Genomic DNA, 21,945 nt, shown 5'->3' with positions numbered 1-21,945 from the left:
CATTGCCATGGCTCCAGATGAAGATACCACCAATAAACCTGAACCAGATTTGTCATTCTTTTATCCTTTCCTATTATTGTACTTGTCCATTGTTTTATCCAGTGTGTGAAATAACTCTCGAGCTCCATATCTGAGTCAAAATACGGGACTTTAAGTGGATAAACCTCCATGGATTTCAATAGTAATTATGTGTTCCTAGTACCGTGGTGGTCTGCGCATTGGCCCCACGAGTTGAAGGAGCCCGTCGAAACCGAAGTCGTGGGGATAAGCAGATTTTTTCATATTTAAAGTATCTCGGATAAATGAATTAATTTTTCTCATAGCACATTTGTATTAATTATGTTAATACCGCGTGAAAAAGTATTTAATTTGACGCGTCATTTCAAAACCTAAATGTTACCATTAAATAATATCGGTTCACGCGATTCATCAGAAGGGCAACAAAAATCGATTGTTACATAAATAAATGCAGATGGAGTAATCTAGTATATGTTATGGCCATCCCTACTCTTCTTCTGTTTTGGTGAGTCCAGAATCGAACACGCATCACAGGCCGCGGAGGCCAGGCAGGAAAATTATCCTCCCGTACTATACTATTTGCAAAACACCAATGAGTCGCTAAGTTGCATAACTTCAGGGATAATCGAAGCCGTCGCGTAATGTCAATAAGGAAGCAACGATAATTCACGATGAACCCGTCAAAAAGGGAAAAGAGCAGTCCGTCCCTACAAGATCAATTGCTGTGGTTACAATTAGGTCCTCCACACAGGAAGACCTCCGTGAACGCGATCTCTTGGCGAAATAGCTAGTCCACACCAGAATGAACAGGTCGTACGATGAAAGGGTGAAATAAGGGAAAAATGGTCATTGAAGCAGGATGATAGGCTTAGATTAAAAGTTCTTGGAATGTGGGTGAGGAGAAGGTGAAGTGGACAGAAAAGAAAACAGATGAGGGAGTGCTTGGCATGGTGGGGGCGGAGAGGGGACTGTTGGGAGAAATCATAAGGAGGCAGGAAAAATGGATGCAAATGATATTGATTGTCAGTGGGATGTTGAAGACTGTGATAGAGGAGAGAATGTTAGCAAACGGGGCAGGGCAGAAATAGGATAGAGATGTTGGATGGAATGAAGGGAGGAAGGAAGTATAGGGAGTTTAAGAGGGTCTTATTGTAGAGTAGGATGTTGAATTGTTTTTGTTAGGAGAGACAACAGAGAATTTTTTGGTAGTTTATGTCCTTCCAAAACCTACCTTAACCGATTGATTACCTATATCAATATTATTTGATTATGCTGCAAATAATGGCAGCGAAACTCCTCTATTACACATTTGAGGGGGAAAATGTGTAAGCCATGGAAAAGTTTGAATTAAGGGACATAATAACTTGCAGGAAATGGAAGCGAAATCGTAACTAAATGTTCCATAATTTTAATAGATTTACTTAAAAAGTGATGAGTCTCTGAAATCATGTTAGAAATAAATGAGCAAAAAAAGTTGGAATAATTATAATAAAAACAGCTGTACTACCCAAAACATAAATAAGTTCTTTGCACAAATAAATAGGTTTGCTTGTACTTGCATGCCATCATTTTCATAAATTAAGCCTCAAATGAAATTATTGCTTGAAGAGAAATACATCTAACAAAGGTGTGCAATAACCTAAAATTAAAAGAATATTACCAGAGAAATATAATAAAAGCATAGGGCCATCACCAGGATTTCACAGAGCTGTGCACTTTCAGTGAGACACTGTTCTAGGAACTACACTTTCACAGTCACCATAGCTTGTTTTATAGACAATATTTCATCAAATGTTAAAATTTTCTAGCCATTGAAAAACAGCCATTTGCTGTTTTTCAATCTACATTTATGTATAGTCTTGCTGCCATATGCAGTGTCTTTCCTTTTGACAAAACCTCTACTATTCACTAAGCTTGCAGCTCTGGAAAATTAAAACCAGGCCTTCAATAATTCTTCAAGTTCATCAAACTTGGAATTAGTTGATGCATTTATACAGTTTAACCTGAGTTCCACATCATTTTACACATTTTGCTTTAATTTTCAATGATTAAAATATTGTGTTCAAAGTTGTAATTGATATTTACATAGGCAAGGATACAAAAGTCCTGACATACAAGGCAACTCTCAAAATATTGTGTTAATCTTCTAATTACATTGGTTTCCTAACACGTTTTTTTGGCATTTTAAAATAACTTTCCCCACTATTACCGTAAGCAATTATACACTAAGTTAAATAAGAGTGAATTCTTTCAAAATGTAAAGGGAATGGCATAATTTTATGAAGTTTGAAAAATAGTAGATAAGAAAAATTACCACAAAGTAAGAGCATAGGCATTAACACCAATTCTTACCTTTCATCTATTTTAAAAGCAAAATAGTGGCAATAATTTGCCAAACAGCATTTTATTCATTATCATTAAGATATTCAGTTGGGAAAGAACATTTTTATCAACCACTTTATATACTAGGGAGACTCAATTTAAAACCTTGGAACTTTTTAACCATGCACCCCTTGAATAGCAAAGATCCTCAGTTATATTATTTTCATATATACTCTCCATGGTGTGCAACTGAAATATTCCAGCACTTTGAAAGTCCATGATAACTCTAGAAATTCTGACTGCTACTAAGGCCAGTGGCGTCAATACTTAGTGTGCCTGAATTGGTCAAGGGGAGTCTTAGAAAAGTACGCAATGCTGTTTAGGAACTTCCCCGTTCATATGTAAACTTTTTAGAGTGACAGAGATGAATCACCAACTTTCATTCATTGACGAATTCAAATGTTTTTCCTATTAACTAATTAACAAAAAAAGGGAGTATACTATTCATTTGTGGTGCATGTTGCAAATGCAGCTGCTGTGTTTACACTATTGTTGCACCATATTGTTGTTTCTGGCATCATGCTGCTCACTGTGGGACCCTCATCAAACTGTGGCTATCACTATTGCCAACTAACAGGATAGAGGGACACCATTTTGAAATTTTAGTGCACTTCCAAGGATTTACCTTGATTTACTCAGAATGCCAGAATTCACCCAGAATCAAATGCTCCTCCACTGTACTACCGAGACCCCTTGAGGTGAATATCAAAGTGGATTTTAAAGAGCAGATCTTTCTCAAAGTGGATATTACACCTAAAGTCACAGGCTACTGCATTCTAAAAATATTTTTATAACAGCATTAGATATTAAAAAGCATTTTCCATTGTTGATAGGGAAACCTAGCATAAAATAATCAGAATTAAGTGTCAAATGTAAATCAGCAACCTAATCTGTGAGACTCTAACAGACATGATCAAAACTAAAATTTAAAAGTAAAATACCAAAACCTTTCATAACAAGCACATAAGTGAGGGTAGGTGACGGTTTATCACTAATTCTTATCAACTGTGACTTGAAAAAAATAGCAAAAATTTTGGATTGAAAAATTAAAGGAACACAAATTAAATATTACCCGTTATGTTGGCAGAAAAGAGAAACATATTGAAATAAACTGCACAGCATTCATAGATAATTTTGTTATACTTTCTGAAAACATGAAAAATATAGCAATACAAGTTAAAATGTCTCCTGCGCCCAGTCTTGTATCTCTATGGCTCCTGTTCTGTAAGATTGTATTATAGAGGTTTTTTATGAAAGTAGGAACTTCTTGCTCATTTTTAATTATTACCCGAAATTTATAATACTGTTATCTTTGACTGGTTTTACTGGTGCAGTTGTAAGTGATACCATCCCAATAGAACGTTTGATAAATGTATTTCCTAGCTAATGTTATCAAATCAAGGAGGAAGTTTACAGCTCAACAGCTACTGATATTTACTTTAATTAATTAGTCCCAAGGATCTACAATCTAAAAATTGAAAAGAGAAAAATTCAAACTGTGAAACATGTCTAAGAAATGTGAATGAGTAGGTTTGATATTTGTCTTGAAATGATAACAATAAACGAAGGGCCTTCCTGCCTATGGAGCCATTGTTAACAAGTCAACAACATCGAGAGATGCTATTTCCATGCCATGGATTGCTTTAAGATGCCACTTCAATAAACCAAAAGAGCCTCAGGCAGAATTTAATATGAAAGGAATCTTAAGCTCTTTAAGTTGCCATAACAAAGAGTTCTTTCTAAAAAACTGCATTTTGGTAGGGAGTTTTGGCTTAACTAATGATCAAGTTTAAAGGTCTGGATCATACGCATCTAATTAATTTGGATTACTGTCAAAATCAAAGAAAGAAGTAAAATTTATTAAAATCTCAGAGAGGGAAATTTTGAGCGGTTACTTTCTGCTTTTGTGTAATTAGTTCCAGCTAATTCACCATTATGCATAAAAAAAAGAGTAAGCAATCCTCTATTGCCAGATGGGAGTAATGATGTTGACATGGATACTCCAAAGGATTTAATGAGCTGTACAACTGCATTTTGATAATTGTTACTCAGGGCAGATAAGGATAGATGGGAATGAGATTTGTTCAATAATGAAACTTAATATAACGTGATTTTGGCAGATAATTAAATCATCAAAGAGATGATTGATGGACCAGTTTTATGAATATTAAATATTTTTGAAGTAGTTTTGCTATATGCATAACGATTTTGGTTACCACTTTATTTTGGCACCTATCCTTTGAAAGCTGCACTTATGAATGTTACTCATTGAGTGTTCATTAAAGAGGAGAAGGGATCTCCTCCTCTTCAATGGCATTCATGGGAGGTTGATGTATTTTACCAGAAAGCAATGGAATATTATAGTTTGTTGCTTTAACAACGGCCAATATACATGTAAAGGACACCACATTTTCTGTAACTGATCGAGCAGTGCTAATCCTATAGTTAAAGCTATTTCTAAAACCTAAACCTAACTAAAGTTGAAATTATTTTTGAAACCCTATTTAGAAATGAGAGAAGGAAAATTATCCCTAGAACATAAATCGTCATGCATGGATCTCTGAAAGAGTGGAGCTACTGTTCTTCAGCATTTAAAAAGGCATGCTCTACAGCACTCTCCATGAAAGGAGTTGAAGCAGTTTTTCTTGCCATCATTAATCATATTCATTTATTAAAAGGTTCACTAAAAGACTGTCCTGTTCAATACTGCAGGCCATTCTGTCACTGCAAACGGTGCTGTTGGCATTAAAATCTTCCAACAAAACAGACTCAACTAACCACCTGATTATACTGATTCACAGGTTCCTACTCCAGAAAGTATACATTGTAGCAATCACGGGAATGGCCTTTTAGGTGGCTATTGTCTCTAAGGGTTTTGGCAGATTGACTTCAGAGGTGCAAAGTGTCTCCTCCTTCACAGCTGCCGCAGCACATACTACTGACCTCTTTGATCTCTCAAGTCACTAAATGAAATATTTTCTAACCTTTAAGACTAATCTGTCCGTGGTCTTCAAATGGTTTTCTTTAAAAAATGGAGACTGCTGAAACAGTGTGTTTTATATTAAGAGACAATTAAAAACTTAGGAGTAGAACAGGTCTGTCAGTGTGTGAGAGTCAGACAGTTGATTGCTAATAGATAGACAGCTAAGTCTGTCAGACAGATAGACAGCTAATTGACATGATTTGTACAAGGTGTGATCAAAAAAAGACCAGACTGATTTTATTCTGCGCAAGCCATTCAAGGGATCGAAACAAGACACAGTGCGCCACCTAGCGACACATCTTACAACTAAAACGGTAGGTATTGCATTTGTTTACATCGAGTCTTTACGCAGCAGCAGCGGTACGCGTCTTAATCTGTTCGTTGCCACGTGCAATGGCAGCAATGAAGGGGCTACAGGAACAGGGTATATGCATGACATTTTGTTTCAAACTTGGCAAAAGTGCTAGGGCGACATTTGGAATGATTCAGCAAGCCTTTGTTTGTATAGCTATGAGTCGAATAGAGTGTTTTGAGTGGTACAGTCATTTTTAATCGGGCAGAACCTCGACATATGATGATTCGCGAACGGGGCGGCCTTCCACTTCGACAGACCCCAACCAAAAATGCTAAACGGAAGGAGTAAGGATTACCTTTCCGAGGAACTTCTTTGACTGGATTTTGGGAAGGGCTGCTTTCCAGTGTCCACATGAGGACTCATTTCTGATTGGCAACTTCAATGGTTGTCCATTGTAGCACTCAGTGGGGAATCAAAACAACTGATGATTTGCAGAATTGTAGAGAAAGCATAGAGAGAAAAAAAAGAAGAGCGGATCAGTACTACTCTCCTAAAGCACTGGAAGAAGTCATCACTTCTGTAATCTGAGATTTTAATTCAAAAAGTCATTTCCCCTCGAAAATGATGAACAATATGTAACTACCATTGAACGTAGGTTTATGGACCTATTACTGTAAACTGTAGGTTTATGGACCTATTATGGACTAGGAACCGAAGACCTTAGCCTATCCTATAAAAGTCTGAATGCAGAGTGTGACTTCGAATGCTCTGTATGTAAGATCAACACCAACAGTGGTCCAGTGTGTATTGTTACTGTGTACAGATCGCCAACTGGCTGTTTTACTTCTTTTCTGCACAAACTTGAATGTCTGATAGATATTATTCACAAAAACTCACCTAACGTTAACCTCGCCATTACTGGTGACTTTAACTGTGACTTTTTAACTAACTCAAAGAACAAGAGTGATTTACTTAATTTATTTATGTCCTATAATCTCCAGGTGATCAATAAGGAAGCAACTCGGGTAACTAACCACTCAGCATCCCTATTGGATGTAATTGCAACCAACATCAACTGTGCCAAATCAGAAGTGATTCTGTCGGATATTTCAGACCACTACCCCACACTAACAAGCCTAGAAATAGGCCTCTCTTTTCCATGTTATACAGTTACTCGCCGCTCCTTCTCAGAGATGAATAATATTAATTTCTCACAAATATTAGATACAGAAACCTGGGATGCAGTTTTTTCTGCAAAAACTGTAGAAACCAAGTTTGATGCATTCTACAGCAAATTTCTATTTTACTTTGATATAGCCTATCCTAATCTGCAAATTAAAGTCAAGCCAAAGCCAATGCGTAAAAAATGGATCACTGATGAAATTCGTCTGATGTCGATTCATCTTAAAGAAATGGCTGTGGTCTGTAAATCTTCCATGTGCAAGGAAACTGTAGATTATGCTGGTTCATAGGTTCCCAATCCTAAAAGTATACATTGTAGCAATCATGGGAATGGCCTTTTGGGTGGCTATTGTCTCTAAGGGTTTCGGCAGATTGACTTCAGAGGTGCAAAGTGTTTCCTCCTTCACAGCTGCCACAACACCTACTACTGACCTCTTTGATCTCTCAAGTCACTACATGAAATATTTTCTAACCTTTAAGACTTATATGTCTGTGGTCTTCAAATGGTTTTCTTTAAAAAATAAACAGCTGGTTTCAAAGGTTTCCAATAATTCCTTCCGAAGGGAATTAAACCAATTCTATGGAAAATGGTGTGTTTTATATTAAGAGACAAAACTTAGGAGTAGAACAGGTCTGTCAGTGTATGAGAGATCAAATTTCCCTTTTTTTGTTATAAATTTTATTTGTTGACATTTTTAAACTGTAAATGACAAAATAACCATGATAAACCAAGATTTTGATTAAATTCAGCCAACTCTATGGTAGCTGTTAATATGAATGATCTTATATTCTTCAATCAAGCAAAGCAACACAACGAAGGAAAGAGAGGAAGACTGAAACTTAAACTGCTTTCACTTTTTTAGATTAAAAAATTAAGAAATGGAATGCTGGAAAATGAGAGTTTAGGCAACTGATGATAAGATTGATTATATCTCAAGAAATTGATTTTAAATTTACCAAAGAAATTGGAATGTTGGGGGCCAAATCTGTGGAAGTTTAATGGTATACCAGAGAGCCAGTGAACACATGGCAGTAAGACTAAAACAATGCTGCTCAGGTATGCTATTTACCTGAGCAAGTAAAACCAACTGTTTCTTGTTTATCCATTGAATGTCATAAAAATTTGAGATTTACACCTAGTTAAAATATACTATATTCTCATTGATTAAACATATTGATTGTTTAATCATTCAATATTGAACGTAGGTTTATGGACCTATTACTGAATTAATTAATTTGCTCTTTTTCTGTTTTTCAAAACTTAGGAGATTTCCATAAAATAATTAATTTAATCATCTTTTTATTTGATTTTCATCACTTTAAAAAAATTCTTTAAAGTAGAATATGCATTCATTAGTAATTATGCAGTGCCCAAAATATCCCCAGCAACAAAATCAAGATACAGATTATGTTGAAAAATATTAAATATCATTTAAAGCAGCAAATATTTTTATACCTCATCTCTTCCAATGCACATGCTCTTGTAGCAATATGATTACTAAATACACATGTTTCCACAATTTCTGGAATAATGCCGGGGGCAAATGAGCCTCGGTGAGAATAAAGTACTATACAAATCAAATTTGATTGAGATTTTGGCAAAATCACAAATCAAATATTTAACAACAATACAGATATAAATACAGCAGCTAAAGCCAATTTAAATATCAATACAAATCATAATGGTGTAAAAGGGTAAACTGATTAGTTATTTAAATCACATGGTTAATAAATAATTTAACTCAAAGGTAGTTAGGTGGAGGAATCATCAGTTTTCATGTGATCTTCAGGTCTAACATCTCTTCACATTCCTTACCAAACTTAACACCCTGATTTCTTCTTCTTTTTCGTAAAACTCTTCACCAAGCCAAAGAGTATCATTACCACACTTCACAAGAAAGGTGCTGGTCCATATGATAGCCCTAAACTATTGTTTTGATCTTATTAAGGTACTCCTCTCATAGTCTCCTCTCTTATTAAGGCACTCCTGCCTTATTCAGGCATTTCATAAATTCATCACTCAAAAAAGGCATAGTCCCTTCCTCCCTTAAAGATAAATAAAATTATAGCAGTTCACAAATACAGTGGCAGTTCTGATGACTTTGGAAACTACAGGTTTATAGCCATAAAAAATATTTTCTACAACAAACAAGAAAAATTGGGTCTCTTTTATATCTTACCAAAAGCATTTGATCATGTTAATCATGCTCGATTTCTAGCAAAAATGAAACAAATTGGAATCAGAGGAGTTCCACTAGAATCTAATTTAACAGAGTAATGTCAAGTAGCCACTCTTCGCATGGATTGCATCAAATACACCTCTGACCTTCATGGCACATCTCTAGGCATCCTCATGCATCCATATTAGGATCAGTTCTTTTTATGATTTGCATAAATGACCTACCATTACCTATGACCATTATCCCTGGAGTAAAACAATTCTAAATGCAGATAATACAAACAAACTTATATCTTCAAATTCATCAGACAACCAAGTTCTATAGTGAAGAATGGTATACAATCATTTGAACAGATGGTGCAGCGATAATCTTATTAACCTTCATATACCAAAAAGTAAATTGGTACACTTCTTATTCAAAAAGATTGATAGAATCACAAGCCCTTGTGGCAGCGGAGTAACATCCTCAACTGCCAACTCTAAGGTCACGGTTTTGATTCCCGCCTGGGTGGGTTTTCCTACACCTAGGGGTTGGGTGTTTGTAATTGTGTCCATTATATTATCAGTATTACTTTTTCTTTGGCCAGAGATCATAATACAAAAATACTAGGTGGGTGCATGTACATGATATAAGGCACTCACAGTTACATAATAATAGCCATAAACCCATGAACATTGACTGTACCATGCACATGAAATATAAATTAGGAAAAATCATTGATCATTAATATGAACTAGACTATGACCATTGCTATAAACTAGGAGTATGAACTTGCTGGTCAGGAATATTATTGAGATATTTGTCAACCAAATAGAACATATTACGTTGTAAATATCTTTTTAATTTATGCCTGAATGCAGTAGTTCCCTAGTGCAGTAGTGTTATAATATTAATCATTGTTATTAGTCCAATGTAAAAGCCAAAAAGGGCTGCTTTTGGATCAGTGTTGAATAAATAAATAAAAAGTTTACCGTTGAAGGCAAATGGTACATATGTAAAGTAAGCCTCTGTAATAAAATTCTTAGGTTTCCAATTTAGCTCATATATCTCTAAGGAAGAATATATTACATCTCTTTGTAACAAATTGACCTCCACATGCTGTCTTCTACAACTAATTTGACACACAACTACCAAAACAGGGCTATAAGATATTTATTAGGGTGAATTCTATTCCTATTCTATCTATAGTATTCCTTCCTGGGGATATTCTTACTTATCGCAGAATGTGTTTAATTTGAAAAAATGGGCAGTGAGGGTTGTCTCTGGGAAACCATATGATTCTCTATCCCTGCTAATTTTCAAGTACTTTAACTTACTTAAAGGTGATAAAGATGATTTGGCTAACTACCGCCCCATTTCCATAGTCCCCGTTTTTGGTAAAATTTTTGAAGCTATTATGAATGATCAAATATGTAATTTTTTTGAGTTAAATAATCTCTTTTCCAAATCCCAGTATGGCTTTCGATCTGGGAATTCTACAATTTTGGCAGTAGAGTCCATAGTTAATTATGTCATTAATGCATTTGAAGAAAAGGAATCAGTCTCAGTGACACTATGTGATCTTAGTAAGGCCTTCGACTGTGTTAATCATTCAATATTACTAACAAAGCTAGAATATTATGGTATTAAGGGAGTTGCACTGAAACTAATGAAGTCATAATTGGATGATCGCCACCAATTGGTTGAACTTGATGGCTGTCGGTCTGCAGCTCTTAAAGTAAAATGTGGTGTACCACAGGGCTCTGTGCTTGGCCCAGTACTTTTCATTATCATGATTAATGATTTGCCCTGTAATATGAAACCTAGATCTGTTTTATATGCTGATGACACTACTTTTGTGCAAAAGTGTCAACATCCAGAAGATGCAAAGTTACGATCTAGCGCTACCCAAAAACAGGCTAAGGAATGGTTTGATGTTAATCATTTACAATTAAATACTAACAAAACTCAGCATATTGTGTGCAGTCTTAAATCAAAAATAACTGATATTGAAACTGCTAAAATACTAGGAATTTATATTGATACAAAACTTAATTGGGAGACTCACATCAGTCAGACCTGTAATAAACTTAGTAAAGCTGTTTATATGTTAAGAAAGCTCAACTTTATCATTTCAAATGAGTATCGTTTAACACTTTACCATGCCTTCTTTCAATGTCGTTTGAATTATGGTGTTGAGTTATGGGGTCTTTCCCCTCATGTTAAACAAATTTTGCTACTGCAAAAGAGAGCTATTCGCTCTCTTGCTAATATACCAACACGTGATTCCTGCAAACCTTTTTTTGTTAGGTATAGAATCATGACTGTATTTTGTTTGTATATCTTTAAGGCTCTGATTCATGTGAAAGTTAATCTAGAAACTTACCAATTAAGATCCAACCTCCATAACTATTCCACAAGAGGTAAATCGAATCTAAATACTACTTATTGTAGATTGTCATCAACTTACAACACATTTCACAATATGAACATACGACTGTATAACTATCTGCCTACTCAGTTGAAATCAGATGGTGTCCAGAGTTTCAAGAATAGGGTATATACCTGGTTACTTGCTCACCCACTATACTCATTGGATGAATTCTTTTGTGACAATTTTCATCACATTTAAGAAAGTATGTTTATATGTTAAATAATACTTATATTGACGACATTTAATATGGTTGTACCATTTTTAAAATGAATAAAGTATTATTATTATTATTACTTCGTGACTTATCTTATCTGAAATGCCTCATATCATGTACAATTGACCTCGTGTTTATTCTATCCTGTTCGCCTGGTGAGAATAAATTATTACTATCCCAATTGGTTACCATAGGCATTGTATTAACTCCAGTGCTTATGGGAATCATAAATAATGCCTAAGGAAAATATTCTTGAAAAATCTAAAAAAAAGAGGAATAAACAGAAAAGAATTAGAGGAAGTAGTTCATAAAAGTTGCAGAGAATTAATATAGTCCCAACCAATATCACAAAGAGTAGCAGTAAAGATCAGAACAGTTCCTTTCAGTGCACTTAGTACCTCCATGATCAGTTCAGCCAGAATGTCTGATCATGTGCTATTTTGGCTGGATTGGTAGGCCACCACTCTCCTGGAATTTCCCGGACCATGAACACTGCAGCCTGTATGGCAATAGATAGAGAATGATAATCGTTAACCACATTTTTTCGATGGCTTTATGCCGTTTTATCCCAATGAAATTCGATGCAACTCGAAAGCAATCAACTTAAAAACGAACCACATGGAATAATGTATACATACAAATGCAAGTTAATATAAATAAAGTCGTGTATCGTAGTTTGAACGCTTGACAAGACAGACTGCGAAATAAAAACTTTTCTGTTAATGTCGCAACGGCCATCGTCCTGCTTATTCACTTTAATAAGTAAAGCGACTACAACTTGGGTAAATATGAAAATGTCCTATTACACATCAAATATTAAAACTAAATACGCCAACATGTGGCATTAATCATATTGAAGGAAATACAGCAATTTTGCATCAACTACTACCATCAAAGCCTCTGGAACCTATTTCTAATTAATAGAGTCCCATGTTTGACCAGATGGAGAACTCGGAAGTCTTCTCTAACAGCATACGTCGGGAAAGCATCAGATCTTTTCATATTCCTTCATGTTGAAGTTCTGCGCTTAAATCATTCCGTAATTGTTAAAACAGTGATAATGTAGTTCTGGTGCCCGGTAGATCCTGACGTATTAGCTTGATGAAGTTTTCTCGGGTGATAATTTGAGAGATGGTTGAGGCCCATAATTTGTGGAAATCCGTTTGTAACGCACGAAGAAAGAATCATTGACTTAGCGTTTCCACGGGAAAGAATTCATTGTGTCGACCAGTTTCACTACACTGTTGCCCACGGATTGTAAGCAGATAGTCCCCAACTTAAACCGCTTCGCTGGATTTGTAGGAACCGGTAGAAATCAAACGAATAGCAAGCAACGCAATATCAATTTCCATTCATGCAACCAACATACGTAATTTTCAAATTCAGCGAAAACGTGTTGTCGGATTTTTAAAGCTTCGACAGAGCGTCTGTGTCGGAAGAAAAGGTTTTCATCGGAGCTTAACATCTTCTGTTTTTGCTGGAATCAGTATAATATGAATTATTACATATTTGTCATATAATATTATGTGTTGTCTAACCTTCGACACCAGCTGATCGAGTGCTTCAGTGAATGTAATGAGATTGATCATGAAAAGTTCTGAATGTGCGATAAATAATTGTTTCATTATCTTTGATTGTAGCAATTCTGTTATCTGGAGCATTTAATAATAAATAGTCACTTGAAACATGGATTGAGCGATATTAACAAGTACTACACGTAAATAATACCGCTCATAAGAAACAAAATATATACTCAATTATTTGCATTACATGTGATGAAATAATTATATCCATGGCCCGCACAGTATATTCTACTGTCACAATCATAACGATTTTTATATCTCTGTTATTTGGCATAGTAAGTGTAAAGAGATCTTCGCATAAATGTCTTATGGTTTACGGTTTTTCAAGTGAGCAATTTTCATTACAATATAATTTCTTTAATTTCGTAGGTCTTAGCATATTATTGTGAGTGGAATTTATGTGGCCCAGATGAATATTGCTGCGGTGAAAATTATTGTTGTAACTCTGTTTACAGCCTATGGTATTTCTGGTAAGGAAAGAGAATGATTAATGAATGACGATATGTTTAAGTGCATGATTTAAAGATTCGGGATTGTTTCATTTCAGGGCTGGAATTGTGATTCTTGCGATCATGCTCTGGTCGTGTGGTGGCGGACTTTTACGTTACTGCTTTGCCATAAGGTCGCAGATTGTCGTAAAACCGGTGAGAACTATTTTCAATGCCCCCATAATATATGGAATTGTTATCCGTTCAAACTTTCGGAAGCCCACGTGAGATTTACGTGTTATATATGTTTTCGGATCTATTTGATGGCTTCCCAAATCAGCATCAACACAAATAATTTAATTTACTTATGCTCCATTTTTAGTGTACATAAATGGCATAAATAATCCATTTACCCAATAATACGTAACTTGTTGAGATATCCAACGATTCTTGATTCGTCAGTGATCAGTTTGGATTTCTGCTTATCCATAATATACAATGTCAGGCTTAATGTACATGATTAGACTCCTGCCTTCAGGTTTACTTAAGTCCAAACTGATGATTTTTCATGTCACTTACAGAGGTGATTCTAATTCACTGCTCATTTTTTGATCTAGAGCAGAATTGGATATCAAACATTAAATCATTTAACCTCCATATGTGGATTTTCCTTGAATCCCATCAGTTTTGTTGATAGTCATGCCAAATTTCTTGGATTAAGTGAATATAATGATTTGTTTTCATCAGAGTATAGCTCCACATTAACTCCAAGCATGCAAGTCTTGTTTTGAAAAAGACTAAACATCTAAAATAGAATACAAACTGGCATGTAGAGCAAAGTACAGATATTGAGCATGTCTATGAGTATTTTTATATTACAAGCTGCCATTTGCCCATTCCATTTTGATCATTATTCTTTGAGCTGTTCCTGCTGCATTGAGCAGGTGTGCAAGTTATAGAGTGATGGTATAGAACGTTGAAGAACAGGGGTAAAATCGTATGGGGAGGTCTGTGATAACTAAACAGCGCTGAGAGTGATTCATGTGTTTTAAAGGGTGCAGAGCTTTGTCAGTGAAGATCTCAGGTCTGAGCAATCTTACACATCAACAGATGATATCAGAAGTCCAGACAACTTGCAGAGAATTTGTGCTGTGATTAATGGAGATCATTGTTTGACTGCCGAAGAAGTGGGCATCAGGATGGAGTCTTGCCCTCTTTACTGAAAAACTCAAGCTGAATCACATCATGGAAGAATTCTTGCCATGTTTGTCGGCCATTTTCTTGCCAAACAGTTGGCGAGAAAACCTTGCCAATCAGTTTGGATCTGCTTCCAATGAAAACTTTTTATGATCATTATGACAGGAGATAAGAAATGAGTTTATGGTGATATTGCTTAGCCAAGTGCAGTCATCACAGTGGTTGGGGAAAGAGTCTCCTCAGCCAAAAAAGCTAATATGAGTTAGTTAAAGATCAAGGAGATGTTGCATGTATTTTTTTAGTGGAGAGGCATTGTCCATTGTATTAAATTATGCCTTTTGTTCTAAAGGCAAATGAACATTTGTAACAACAGTCAGTTTTAAGGTGTTTGAGGGAGGCTGTGTGCAGGGAGAGGCCCAAAATGTGAAACCAGACTTGATCGCTCCACCGCAAGAGTGCACTTCCTCACATGTTGCTCCTTATCCACAGATTTCAGGAAAAAAATTAGCATGGTGTGGCCATATGCCCTACAAACTATTGTTCAATCTGAGCCCCTGCCAATTTTTCCATTTCCATAATTAATTCAACTTGGAAAGAATTCAATCATCTCAACTGTGTGGTGAATCACGATAATTGAATGAGTACAACTCATTCAATAATCATTTTCACAATAAATTTTTAATTGCTCGGAAATATACATACAAATTTTCTGAAAAAGGGAAAGTGGGTTACAGAGAAGAAAGTGGGAAAAGACATGCATTGGTTAAGAGGCAGAGGAAGATGCGTTGAAGAAAGGAGGAGGGGATGGTGGCCATGAATGGGAGGGTTGTTAATGCTGTGGTCAATAATGGGAGGGGAGCTAGTAGGAAGAGCATATCAATCACTAAGGCAATATCTGTCAAGTCTCACTCTCTTCCTCTATAAGTCAATGTTTGAATCACTACACTACTTTCTGGGTGGTCTCAGAATTTCAAAGGTTTCAATTGACATGAGTACCTGGCCCCTGACAAGATTCTGACATCTCTAATGAACACTGTCCAGCTATGTCTGAGATGAGTGATTTTTCTGCTATCAAATATTCCTGGGAAATCACAGGAAAAGCAGTGTACAAAAAGGAATTAGCCCCCCTAACTTGATGTGTGACTTTCACATACCAAATGGGACATAAAATGGCTAAGTATTAGGTTAGCTAGGCTCATCTATCAAAACAACCTCTGGATATATTACTGTGATTTTTTGGTTGTCAATGCTACTGTGTGATTCCCCTAGACTAAGTTTGATTTGAAGTCATATTACCATACCATTTCGAGAACATACTATGCAGAATGTCTTCTGCACTCACTTGTACAATTGTAATTTTCATAGCATGTAAGTAAATTTGCCATTAAATAATAACATTACTATAATTTATTCAGAGAAAATTTCTGTGTATAAAATGCAATACCATGTCTTCAAAGTTGATTAGAGCAAAGCTTATTTCACATTTGTTGGTGGATTTCCTTTTAAATTTGTACTTTGTAACGTAGCTCATCTAAAATGGAAAGAGTCACTAGTTAGTATAAAAATATTGCATTATGATTTTCAGGAAGTCATTATCAATCATATAGAAGTTTATTGAAACAGTTAAAATCTTCTCTTCCATTTCATTTGTCGGAATCCATGGTCATAAATATTGCTATTTTCTGTTAATAAACTGAAAAACACTAACATTTGTTTGATTGCTCTATTCTATGGCTTAAAAATGCTAAGTGTCTACTGAATGTACTTATCAGATATACACCTTGCACCATTGGTAATGTTATCATTGGAAATTTTGCTAACTATACCGAACCAATTTAGCTGGTATGCTAATAATATGTTATTTCTTAAAAATGGCTTTTCATTCAAAAAGGATATTTCTGTAAGTGCTATGAAAAACAGTATCAGCCATGAATGCAGATATGTAAATTAATACACCTCATATCATTAATTTTATTTTCTCAATGTCTTTAAATTCAGTTGGTATATATTTAGTTGTGTGTATTCAGGTGTATAGCACTGCATTTGATGTTGTATTACTTTCATTTTTGGGAGCATTCATAAAAGAAGGATTTCAAACTTTAATATTTTTGCTTTTCGATCATTCTGTTCTAGTTCAAGATGCACCCTTGAGTATTTGTTAATGATAAAAACAATCATCCCTGTAAAATCTTTGTTCAGGGATAAATTTATGCGTATTTTCTTTCATTGCTGTTATGGATGAGTAACTTGAAACCTCACAGTACCCATTTCGATTAGATTAGAAGAGTCGATCAATCTCCAATCTTGATTTATAATGCTATCTTCATTCATTTCAGGCAGCCACCTATGTGCCCTTGGCAAGTGATCCATCTGCATCAGATGATTCACAGCAATTCCATGTAAGACAGCTAATATATGAAATCATTTCCACTGTAATATAAATCTGACTGTTTTCCTGCTTGTAGCATTATTTGTGAGATGTATTACTTTTGATTGTCAAGCCAGTACATTAATGCTCATTATCATATGGGCTCTCTGGTACTTGTTCCTGTTTAATAAGCTTCTGATTCCTGTCTTGTCAACAGTTTTAGTACAGATTTAAAGAGTGCCACCCTAATCATGCCTGATGGACTTCATTGTTCACCTTTTGCCCCTTTATTTCTTATGGCATTTCATAATGGCCAACCTTATTTCATATTGACTTGAAACTGCTCACAGCATGCTGGAGATGTTGTTGATGTTCTTCGTTGGCTTGCCTAGCATTTTGCATGGCCTTATCTTTTTATGAGTATGAACTCTTTCACTTAATAAGTATTTTCACTCCATAAGTACTTTCCCCCCTGTTTACAGCCCTGTGAAGATGGCGAGCGTCTTCATGAAGAAGATTCCACATTCCAAATGCCACCAGAAGTTTATGGCAGCAGAGAGCACAGCATCAATTTTGCATCGGACCGGGGCCCACCTCCACCATACTCCAAAGAACCAGAGGCTTCAGAATCTCTCAAGATGGACACCCCATGGTCATGAGGCTACAAATACTTCATTTTGTTGGCTGGATGCAAGCATTTTCTTCAAATTCTGATTGACAAGATGGATAGGTTTCAACTAATTTGCATGTTAACTCAGCCTAGCTGATGTAATGCAATTGGTGTAACATAGCTTCCAATCACCAATGAGTGCCATGCCTTTTATTTTATTTATCGTGAAGTTCTGAGTTAATGTGATTTTTCAATAAAGTGAAAATTGTGTTTGTTCGGCTAATAGATGCAGTTACCGACAAAGAAAAATTTACCCTAAAAGGAAGTATGTATCTTTAATTTATTTCAATTCTTTTAAAATTTATCTCTGAATCATTTTTTTTTGGAGATAGGGTGTGCTTATCTCTCTCATTGTTTGACATCTTTTCAGCATTTGATTATGTAGACCACCAAATCCTCATTCTAAAACTTAAGTATTATGACATCTAGGGCTCTGAACTAAAATTCATGACCTCATATTTAAAAAACCATAAACAAATGGTAGAAGTAAATGGCTATAAGTCAAAATTTTTGCAAGTAAAAATAGTGTGCCCCAGGATATGCCCAGTAAAAAATAGTGTGCCTCTATATTTGGTCCTCTGTTATTTCTGCTGATGATCAATGACTTACCAAGTGACATACCTACTGATTGCATCCTGTATGCTGATGCTACTACTTTTGTAAATAAATGTAAAAATCCTGAACAGGCACTTGAAGAACTGAAACACATACAACCACAAGCAAGGGACTGGTTCTCAGTGAAGAAAATATTTTTAAATTGTGAAAAAACACGATATCTTATATGTGACCTTAGAGGTACTGGTAAAGCTGGAAAAGTCATGTAACTGCAATCTCTAAAATAATTTTCAAGAATCTCTTCCTAATCAGGAAACTTAAAAGTGCCTGAGGAACTTTTGAAACTTGCCTATTTTACCTTTTTCCAAGTCACCTAAGTTATGGCCTAAGGCTTTGAGGACATGCAAGTGACACAAAAGCTAGGTTTATGTTACAAAAGAAAGCAATTAGGGTTATAACCACCTCTGGCCATCATGAGCATTGTCGCCCACCATTTGTCAGGCTAAGAGTGATTAAGGTCTTAAACATATATATTAACAAGTGCTTAATTTATGTAAAATATTATGTAAATAACCTTGTATTAAGAGGCAATATGTTAGACATTACCCAATGCAGATTGTCCATAACCTTCAACCAAGCAGATAACTTAACCTTAAAATTCTATTACAAACGTCCCCATACTGCAGGACTGACTAGCTATAATAGGTTTAAAAATGTAATCGAGGATTGTTGATTTCAAATCCCTTGCATTCTTAAAGCAAATATTGTGAACTGGACTTCTCCAGAGTGAAATATAAATCCATGGGTATCTCTTCACTGTGGTAATGAATGAATGTTTTAATGTGATTTTCTTATGATGACATTTATAGTGACAATTGCTGCTCTTTAACAAATGAAGATTATTATTTACTGAAAAGTGAGCCACCATCAAATATTGTTTGAACAATTCAACTTTTTAAAACTGAATGACTGGTAAATAATGAAAACAATGGCTCTTTGATTTCAAATGGAAGACACCCATGCAAAATGCTTTTCTCCCTCAACTACAAAAAGTTCCAAAATATGTCCAACCTTAAACATGCGGCACAGTTAGGGAAAACTGTGAATAGTTTCCTTTAATTTTGATCATATTTGATTCTTGATCATACTTCTACGTAAGTCTTCATAATTGCTTCTGGTTTAAGAAAATTTAAGTGATAGGTGTTGGTGTAGGTAGTTAAAACATTTAGCTGTTTTTAATGTGAGGTGCAAGTTAGTACTACCTATTTTGCCTAGTGATGCTTGTTTTTTCATACTTATCAGATATAATATTATTTGAGACAACATTTAAAGAGATCATTGTTAAATCATATATTTCGGTTTTTTTGTACTCCAATAAGAAAAGTTGAAAATAATTAATTTGGTTTATGAATTGTTTTCGTGAAGATATTAAATAATTTACTCATAAAACCATTAAATAAGCAATTATCATTATTGTCATCACCGAAGGCAATGGTGTTTATTAAAGCGGTATAACCATTCAAATGTATAGAATTTATTATTTTCATGTTGACCTAACATAAATGCCACCACTGATTCAATTTTTAGCTTTTTAATGTTGAGCTTATACCATATGATAGTGTATGTACGTTTGCAAAAATCCTAACATACTATTACAATGCCATTGTAGCCTTACCTTCTATTTTTCTTCAAGAACTAAAATTATTGCATTTAAATTACTGTTTAAATAAAGTAGTTTTCAATTGTAAATTTGAATTCAGGGAACAATTTAAAACACCATACTAATTCCCCCAAAGGTAAATGCATAAATTGTGAGCTCAGAAAGATTACTTCATCTAGATATTTGTCAATTTTTCACTGGTCGTGTAGGCTTTTAAACATTGGTTGTCTTAGCAGTGCCACCCTTCAAAGTAAATGAGTGTCGCTTTGTTGTACAATAGTGCATCTTCTAGCCTGATAAAAGTATCTGTCAGATTTAAATGTCATTTTCATGCCAGTTATTCAATACCTCCTCACTTATGATTTAATTAGCAGCAATAACCAAATTCGATACTAATCTCGCTAAGGCATAGATGCTACCCTTATTTGTGTGCATTTCATGATGCTATATGAGGGGATTTATACATTCCATGATAATGCTGTAACTTCTCTATTAAATTTACGAAAGATTTATGTTCTTAAAAGAAATTCTTAAATGCCCGTCTACTAAATGCAGTTAGGCTAATCTGTTTTAGTGGTTAGCCACAATTTTTTAAGGTCTGTGCTGTAGCTATTTTGTATCTTCTGTCTGTGTTATCATCATAAAGATCCTAGTGAAAAAATGTATTTTTGTGATATAAATATATTTTCTTCTGGAATATGACATATGATTAACCATTAAAATACCTGAGCACCATTTATTTGTGGTGCGTACAATTTTATTCTCTTTACCTAAATGGTAGACAATTAGTTTTAATCTCCTGCAGCATATGCAATTTGGAAAATATATTATTATACTCTACGGTTTCAGGCTTCACTTTGAGGAAGAATTTGACATCCATATTAAAAGATTTTTTACATACTTTATTTCAAGGTACAACATTTTACTGACTTGCAGGATCATCAGCTGCAAATTTCATTTACATGCAGCACTAGAATATGATTGTATCGTATATATGCTTAGGACTGAGGAGAGGAATGGGTGGGGTGAGGAAGGGTAGGATGTTGAAGGTGGGGAATCAGGGTTATTTAGTTAAGGGAAGGGAAAGAATCAGTGGTATGGCCATGATGTGGCAGAGGGGTGGAGTGGCAAGGGAAGGGTTGGGGCAGGGGACCAGATGTTTTGGTTATTTTCCCTCAAGGTAATTTTCTTGGGAAGGAGTGGGGATTTTTGTGGGTACAACTGCTCATTGCACTGTATGGATCTTTTTGATGTCTGTCTACTGCCTCTTTATTTTGATTTGCTCAAGAGCATCCATTTCTAATCCTTTATGGAGAAAAATTACTCTTTTGGCTGAATTCTGAGGTGTTTTGCAAAGAAGTCATTGGAATTCTGATTTTTGTGACACCTAGCGAATTCTTTGGCTTGTCTTGAAATTTCTCCCCGTCCGTTCGACATGAAGAGATGTTGCAACTATCGCAATTCAGTTTATAAATTCTTGATTTGAGAATATTTCCTGTTTGTCTTTGCCATTAGCCATAAGATTGGAGAGAGTAAGGGGTGAGTAAAAGGCTGCTTTGAGTGAGGTAGGTGAGTGATTGGAGATTTTATGGTATAGGAGATAAGCATTTTATGGTAGAGAGGTATGGGATCAGGAACCACTTTTGATGCAGCAGACTGAGAAGAGGAAATTCTATTTAAGGCCATCCCTTTTTGCTTTTTCCGAAGTATTTTTTCAACTAGAATCGGGTTGTTCCCATTGTTGGTGGCTACAGTAATCTTTTAATATGGAAATGTGTGTCGTGGTAATCTAGGATTAGAGCATTAGACTACTGACT

At 35.2% G+C, this 21,945-nt stretch overlaps 1 protein-coding gene across 1 annotated transcript; it reads left to right on the top strand.

Moving 5' to 3' along the window:
* The first annotated feature begins 13,010 nt into the window (after positions 1 to 13,010).
* Positions 13,011 to 20,837, top strand: LOC139699931 (uncharacterized). Its single transcript, XM_071598341.1, has 6 exons — positions 13,011 to 13,111; positions 13,308 to 13,525; positions 13,620 to 13,720; positions 13,798 to 13,894; positions 17,212 to 17,274; positions 17,726 to 20,837. Exons 2-6 carry the CDS (start codon positions 13,460 to 13,462, stop codon positions 17,900 to 17,902), a joined length of 504 nt encoding a protein of 167 aa, XP_071454442.1. The 5' UTR covers positions 13,011 to 13,111; positions 13,308 to 13,459; the 3' UTR covers positions 17,903 to 20,837.
* Positions 20,838 to 21,945: the final 1,108 nt, after the last annotated feature.

Source organism: Hetaerina americana, unplaced genomic scaffold, assembly GCF_022747635.1.
Source record: "Hetaerina americana unplaced genomic scaffold, ioHetAmer1.1.p SCAF_10, whole genome shotgun sequence".
In the NCBI taxonomy this organism is placed as follows: domain Eukaryota; kingdom Metazoa; phylum Arthropoda; class Insecta; order Odonata; family Calopterygidae; genus Hetaerina; species Hetaerina americana.
The sequence above is the reverse complement of the archived record's forward strand: the minus strand, read 5'-3'. Positions and strand labels throughout refer to the sequence as shown.

Bases quoted from the DNA above. Each gene is read 5' to 3' on its own strand.
- LOC139699931 (XM_071598341.1), top strand. From the start codon at position 13,460: ATGGCCCGCACAGTATATTCTACTGTCACAATCATAACGATTTTTATA. The intron at 13,526-13,619 runs GTAAGTGTAAAG...TTAATTTCGTAG, and splicing joins TATCTCTGTTATTTGGCATA to GTCTTAGCATATTATTGTGA. The intron at 17,275-17,725 runs GTAAGACAGCTA...CCCTGTTTACAG, and splicing joins ATGATTCACAGCAATTCCAT to CCCTGTGAAGATGGCGAGCG.